The following is a 7,237-nucleotide window of genomic DNA, read 5'->3' on the forward strand; positions in this document are numbered from 1 at the left end:
AGGCAGGGAACAATGTGCCACTACCGTGGGAAATAGTGCACTGGCTCCCCAGAGAGTGGGACACACAGGTGACCCCGAGACCCAGCAGTTCTGCTCCCGGCTACATCCGGGAGAGCTGAGAGCAGGTGCTCGAATGACCCCCTCACGTGGCTGCTCACAGCTGTGTAACTCACCGCAGCCTGAGGGTGGAAGCAACCCAAAGGCTCATCAGCTAATGGATGGATGGACGGATGAACAAACGTGCATCCACACCACAGACCATCGCCCAGCCCCCAAGAGGAAGAGGCACCACTACTTGCTGAAACACGAGTCCATCAACATGCAGGCCTGGTTCTTCCAGACTCCAACTGTCTGCTCTCTGCTGCCCAGACGGTCAGGACAACTAAGCTGGTTTGTCTGGGCCCACCACTCGAAGCTTCTGATATGACTGCTGGCTGCCTGTCCCACTACAGCCCCCTGACCTCTGCTTTCTCTCTGTGCTCATGATCCAGCCACACTGAACACAGTACAGTTTGAGGACTCTCACCATCTTGCCAGGATGGCCATGTCCAGCTGTGTAGGTGGTGCACTGCACCACCTCCAGAGCCGCCCTGGTCTTAGCCCCTGCTTTTCTCTATCGTGTTCTCTTATCCTCAAGGATGTAGTGGATGTTGCCAACGGCTTTCTCACAGCATTTTCCCTTCCTACAAGGACCTCATCTTTCCCAGCGGTTGACTGAGTGGTCCTGACTCACTCCAGCTCCAGGGGTCCCAAGCTACCTAAGTCACAGAGCCTGTCCCATTCCTCATGTACTGTGCATGTACTCAGATGTACTCTGCATGGGGGTTAAATAAACAGGGTGACAATATACAGTCTTGATGCACTCCTTTCCCAATTTTAAACTAGTCCATTGTTCCATGTCCAGTCCTAACTGTTGTTTCTTGACCTGCATACAGGTTTCTCAGGAGGCAGGTAAGGTAGTCTGATATTCCCATCTCTTTAAGAATTTTCCACAGTTTGTTGTGATTCACACAGTCAAAGGCTTTAGTATAGCCAATGAAGCAGAAATAGATGTTTTTCTGGAATTCTCTTGGTTTCTCTATGATCCAACAGATGTTGGCAATTTGATCTCTGGTTCCTCTGCCTTTTCTGAATCCAGCTTGTACATCTGGAATTTCTTGGTTCATGTACTGTTGAAGCCTAACTTGAAGGATTTTGAGCATGACCTTGCTAGCATGTGAAATGAGAACAAATGTGTGGTAGTTTGAACATTCTTCGGCATTGCCCTTCTTTGGGATTGAAATGAAAACTGACCTTTTCCAGTCCTGTGGTCACTGCAGAGTTTTCCAAATTTGCTGGCATATTGAGTGCAGCACTTTAACAGCATCATCTTTTAGGATGTGAAATAGCTCAGCTGGCATTCCATCACCTCCACTAGCTTTGTTCGTAGCAGCGCTTCCTAAGGCCCACTTGACTTCACACTCCAGGATGTCTGGCTCTAGGTGAGTGACCACACTGTTGTGGTTATCTGGGTCATTAAGACCAGGAAGTAAATTAATAAATAGTAATGATAATATTTTTTAAAAAAGAAAGCCTCCACCGCAGGGGCCCCTCCTCCCCCAGCACGGTGCTCCCAAGAACACAGTACACTTGGTTGGAACGGATTTTCACATCCACTGGGCTCTTGTGGTCTTTGGAACAGCTGTGAGAGACGAGTGTACAGATCTACGAGGTGTGTTTGAGGAAACAGGAGGTTAAGTAACTGTTCTCAGAACACACAGACCCAACTTTCCCAACACTCAGCACTGGGCTGCTTGAGAGTTACTATTTAATCACAGGAGAATGAATTCTAGTCACTGTGGCTGTTACTTCCACCAGCTCCTCCCCCACCTCCACCATCATCTCCAGTGCCCCCTGCCCGCCACCATCTCCACCTCTACCTCCACCACTCGCACTTTCTACTACAGGATCGACAGCAGCAGCAGGGTCCCTTATGTGTGGTCATCTCAGGTAGAAGACCTCTCCCATTTGGGAACTTGGGACCTAGGACCAGGTGGTGATACATGTCTTACAGATAAAGACCCTGAAGGTCAAAAAGCTGAGCAACTTCCAAGGATCCTAGTACTAGGGCCATGGCCAGAGAAGATAAGAGGGGCTTCTCATTCTCCACCAGGAGAGGAAGACCACTGCCAGTAAGGGCTCAGGGGTGCCAGCCTGGGGAGCTCTGGAGACAAGACTGACTGGCTTGTGTCCACCTCCCACCCAGGATTAGGAGTAGATGGAGGAGACCCTCCCCTCTGGGCAGGGTCCTGGGTTCACTGCCCAAGTCCCTGCCCCCTGAAGCCCCGGGGTTCACCTGCAAATGGGGCTGTTGGGGGGGGAAATGCGCACAGCACCTGCATAGCAATGGCCTCACTGCTGCTGGAGCCTGTGGTGGCCTAAAGCCCTTCTCTCTTCTCAAAGGCTGAAGAAACTGGCTTATGAACTAGGCAAGGCTGGCGGACATGGCGTTGTTAAAACAGAGACCCCAGGCCCTGCATGCCACTGCCCCGCCCTGGATTTGGCTCAGCTGGTGTGGGCGCAGCCAAGAACCCCTGTGATTCTGTGAGCCCATTTGACATCGGAGGGGAAGCAGAAGACTGCACACTGTGCCAAGCACCCAGCTTATCAGCTGCACAGAAGCCCCCAGCGTCCCTTTCTACCTGCCCTTAGAGACACTTTCTGTTCCTCACTTTAGAGACTTGAGAATCTGTCGCCAAAGAGAGAAAGGGGCTTGGTCAAGGTCTCCGGCAAATCTCCCCGGGGCTGGGAGGAGGGCCCAAGGGCATCGGGCCTCCAGAGAGAGTATGCCATGCCCAGGGACATCCCGGACGGTTCCCATGCCCCAGCACCCGCCCCAGCCTTTGCCACCACTGTCCTCTCACCCATATGCCCACGGCCACGTTCAGGGCAAAATACACGGCGATGATGGCAATGTCCACCACGGTCAGCTGCCGCCCAGGGGTATGGGCGTCGCTGGTGGAGTTGTCCACAGCCATCCTGCAGCAGAGCCGGCTCTGAGCGAGTGGGACTGAGGGCTGGACCAGAGCAGAAGGCTTCCTGGCAGGCAGTAAATTTATCATTAAACCAGCACGACGGTGACATTCCAGCCCACGGTGCACGCTTCAAAGTGCAGCTGGGTCTTCTCCACCCCACCCCCTCCCCTGCCCCGGTGGGGACCCCTGGGGGAGGGGCACCTCTTTACACACAAAGGAGACTTGGGAAATGTAAAGGGGTCTAGTGGACCCAGAGGAACCAGAATTGTCCCAGAAAGAAAAGGCTTGTTACCAAATACATGCAATTAAGGTAAGGAGCAGGAGGGATGGGGGCAAATGCCCCTCCTCTGGGGATACTGCCATGACAGCAGCCATGTCCTTCTACAGCCCTCGGGCCTCAAGTGGACCGCGAGGCCCTTGGCAGTGATTTGCATCTCTTGGGTCACTTCCAGGCACAGCAGTCCTAGTCCTAGAACGTGCTCTGTTGGACACTAGAGGCTTGTCACCACATTTCCTGTCCTCTTTTCTAGACCAGGCTCAAGAGCCCCTTCTGATCATCCCCTTGGGTCCCCTGGTCTCCCAGCACCACGGATACTGGGCCCCACATTGAGCAAGCATCTGCCAGGGGCTGGGCCACGCTTAACCTTTCTGCTCACTGACCGGTTCTGTGCTCAGAGTAAGTGCTGTGGGTCACAGTCAGGGAAGGAAGCGGGAGGGTGGCCACCTGCCCCCATCCAGCCACTTGAGGGCCAGAGCTGGGCTTCGGCCCTGTATCAACCCCAGATGCTCCCCAGTGGTGGCAGTGATGGCTTGGGTCCACTATGTCCCTCCTGCTCAGATGCTTGCTCACTGATTAAATCGGTGTATGCAGCTGGGCAGCTCTCGGTGACATGGCCTGTGGCTTCACAGAGCACTTGGAGTTTACCCTGACATGCAGCCCTTCCAGAAGTGTTAATGAGTGAGTGGCTGGCACTGGGAACACCAGCTTGCAAAGCCAGCCGTGACTGTTACTTGGTAACCGAGGCGGAGGGTTTGAAGATTAATCCCCCTCACATGCAGGACTCAACCGGGAAGAAGTAAGTTGCTGCTTACGGTAAACTCAGGTAGGCCCAGACCGTCCTCCCCAGCCACCCTCACCTTCAGCCAGCTAAGCTCTCAGATGTCTTACTCATTGTTGGAAATGCATCGTGACTCAAAAGGTCACTTCGTACTGCAGAGGGACCCAAGTGGGTAATGTCCAGATTTATTAAACTGGTCTCCTAAAGAGGAAGTAGCTGAAAGAACAATCTTTGGTCCCCTCTCCATAGCCTGGGTCTCAGAAGGAAATATACCACTTAGACAGAGTCCTCCATCCCCTCCACTGTCTGATCAAAAGGCCTGGGGAGAGACGGCTGACATGAGCTGATGGATGGGGCCAGGGGGAGGGTGGCAGGGGAGGGAATGGAGAAGAAATTCCACACGGCAGTCCAATCACAGTCTACACTCTCCTCCAGCCTCCCCTGACCACACTCGCAGATCCAACTCCTCTGGGCCAGCTCACCCAGGACAGGTAGACAAACAGCTGTCCAGCCAAAGAGTCACAACTGGTGACTGCACATGGACACACCATCACCATCCAGAGTCCAGAGTTTACATTAGGGCTGATTCTTGCTGTCATGTGTTCCATGGGTTTAGATGTACATATGATGACACACATCCATCATTAGAGGATCACAGAGCATCTCTGCAGCCCTAAAAATCTAGGCTCTATGTATTCCTCTCTCCATTCCCCCACCAACACTTGATCTCTTAGTGTCCACAGTTTTGCCTCCTCCAGACCGTCATACAGTTGGAATTACATAGTTTGTAGCTTTTTTAGATTGTCTTTCACTTATTAAGATTCATTTTAGTTTCCTCCACATTGTTTCATGGATTGATAATCCATTTCCTTTTGCATGAATAATATTCCATTGTCTGAAGGCACCAGAGTTTATCCATTTACCTGCTGAAGGACATCTTGACGGATTCCAAGTTTTGGCAATTATGAATTAAACTGCTATAAAACTCCACGTGCAGGTTTTTATGTGGACGTAAGTTTTTTACTCCTTTCAGGAGATACCAAGGGGCATGACTGCCGGATCACATGGTAAAGTGTGTTTAGTTTTGTAGGACACTGCCAAACCATCTTCCCAAGTGGTCATTTCTGTATCCCCACTAGTGATGAATGAGCTCCTGTTGTTCCATCTTATCAGCATTTGATGCTCTCAGTGTCCCAGATGTTGGTCTAAGAAGTGTGCAGTGCTTCTCATTGTTTTAACTTGTAGTTTCTTGATGGCATACGATTGAAGGCATCTCTTCATATGCTTCTTTACCATCTGTATACTTTCTTTAGTGAGGTGTCTGTAAGGTCTTTGGCCCCATTTTTTTCAGTATAAATTCAAAAGGTTTCCTGTCCCAAATGCCGCAGAAAAATGGATCAAAATATGTGGACAAGTTTTAAGAAGAAAGAATTCTATATGTTGACATTGATGTCTATTTAACTGATCAAAAACAAAGTCCTATTACTTTGTCTTGGTGGAATTTCAATAATAACAAATCAATCCCGGAATTTTCTTTCTAAAAATCACTTAAATCTAAGCATATTGTAATCTCACTTCCAAGTTTTATGGTTCATTTTTAATCAGGTTTTTATTTTCTAATGGAGATTTAATTGTTCTCTTTACTAGTCCTTTATCAGATGATTGTTTTCCAAAGACTTGTCCTAGTCTATGACGGGTCTTTTACTCTTGAGTATCACAGAGCAGAAGTTTTTAATTTTAGTGAATTCCAATTTATCAATTATTTCTTTCATGGATCATCCTTTGGTGTCATATCTGAAAAAAACCATTGCCATAACCAAGGTCATCTAGATTTTCTTCTAGGAGTTTGTTTTGACTTTTACATTTAAGTCTGGATTCCTTTTTTTTTCTTCTGCATGTGAATATCCAGTTATTGGTGGCTCAGATGGTAGAGAATCTGTCTGCAATGCCAGAGACCCAGATTTGATTCCTGGGTTAGTAAGATCCCCTGGAGAAGGGAATGGCTACCCACTCCAGTATTCTTGCCTAGAGAATTCCATGGACAGAGGAGCCTGGGGGGCTACAGTTCATGGGGTCGCAAAAAGCTGGACATGACTGAGTGACTAACACTTTCACACTGTCATCCAGTTATTTAAGCCCCGTTTGTTGAAAAGAATATTTTTGGTCCACTATGTTGCCTTTGCTCTTTGTAAAGACTGGTTAACTATATTTATGTGGGTCTGTTTATAAGCATTCTCTATTCTGTTCAACTGATCTGTCTTTTCTTCCAACAATATTTTGTTGTTGTTTTCGGCTTTGCCATAGGGCATGTAGGATCTTAGTTCCCTGACCAGGGGTCAAACCCACACCCCCTGAAGTAGACATGAAGTCTTAAACCACTGGCCCACCCAGGAAGTCCCACCACATTCTTGATTATGGCAACGTAAAGCTGGCTTGAAGAGAAGTAGTGTGAATATGTTCTTTTCCTTCAATTATTGCCTTGGCTGTTCTGAGTCTTCTATCTCTCCAATGTAAACTTTAGAATCAGTTTGACAAAATCCATGAAATAATCTGGTGGAATCTTTACTGAAATTTCATTGAATCTTTAGACCAAATTGGAAAGCACTGACATGTTGACATGTCTTCCTATCCATGAACATAGGCTATTTCTCCATTTAGTTTTTTTAAATTTATTTCATCTGTTTTGTAGTTTCCCTTAGATTTTATGCCTATTTTGTTAGATTTATACTTAATATGTCATTTTGTGGTGCTAGTGTATATGGTTTTATATTTTTATTTTCAAATTCCACTTGTTCTTTGCTGGTATACAGGAAAGCAACTGACTTTTATCCTATAATCTTGCTATAATCACTTATTAGTAATGAGTTGGGAGTTGTTCTTGATTCATATTTTCTACATAGGTGATCATATCATCTGAGAACAAAGCAGTTTTAATTCTTCCTTCCCCATTTGTGTACCTTTTAAATCCTTCTTGTCTTATTACATTAGCTTGGATTTCCAGTACGATATTGAAAACAAGTGATGAGAGGGGACATTCTTGCCCTATTGGAAAGCTTCTAGCTTCTCACCACTAAGTATGGCGTTCACTGTAGGCTGTCAGTAGATATTCTTTAACAAGATCAAGTTCCCTCTCTATTCCTAGTTCCCTCAGCTTTTGTCATGAAT

At 47.7% G+C, this 7,237-nt stretch overlaps 1 protein-coding gene across 1 annotated transcript in view; it reads right to left on the reverse strand.

Annotated features, from left to right (window-relative positions):
- The window catches only part of SLC5A10 (solute carrier family 5 member 10), a 55,084-nt gene extending 51,950 nt beyond the window's left edge, over positions 1 to 3,134 (reverse strand). The window contains exon 1 of the mRNA XM_061391191.1: positions 2,904 to 3,134. Coding sequence (XP_061247175.1) covers positions 2,904 to 3,101 — 198 coding nt within the window. The 5' untranslated portion in view covers positions 3,102 to 3,134. The remainder of the gene's footprint in view (positions 1 to 2,903) is intronic.
- Between the last annotated feature and the right edge of the window lie 4,103 nt (positions 3,135 to 7,237).

The sequence above is a fragment of the Bos javanicus genome, chromosome 19 (genome assembly GCF_032452875.1).
Source record: "Bos javanicus breed banteng chromosome 19, ARS-OSU_banteng_1.0, whole genome shotgun sequence".
NCBI classification, from domain to species: Eukaryota; Metazoa; Chordata; class Mammalia; order Artiodactyla; family Bovidae; genus Bos; species Bos javanicus.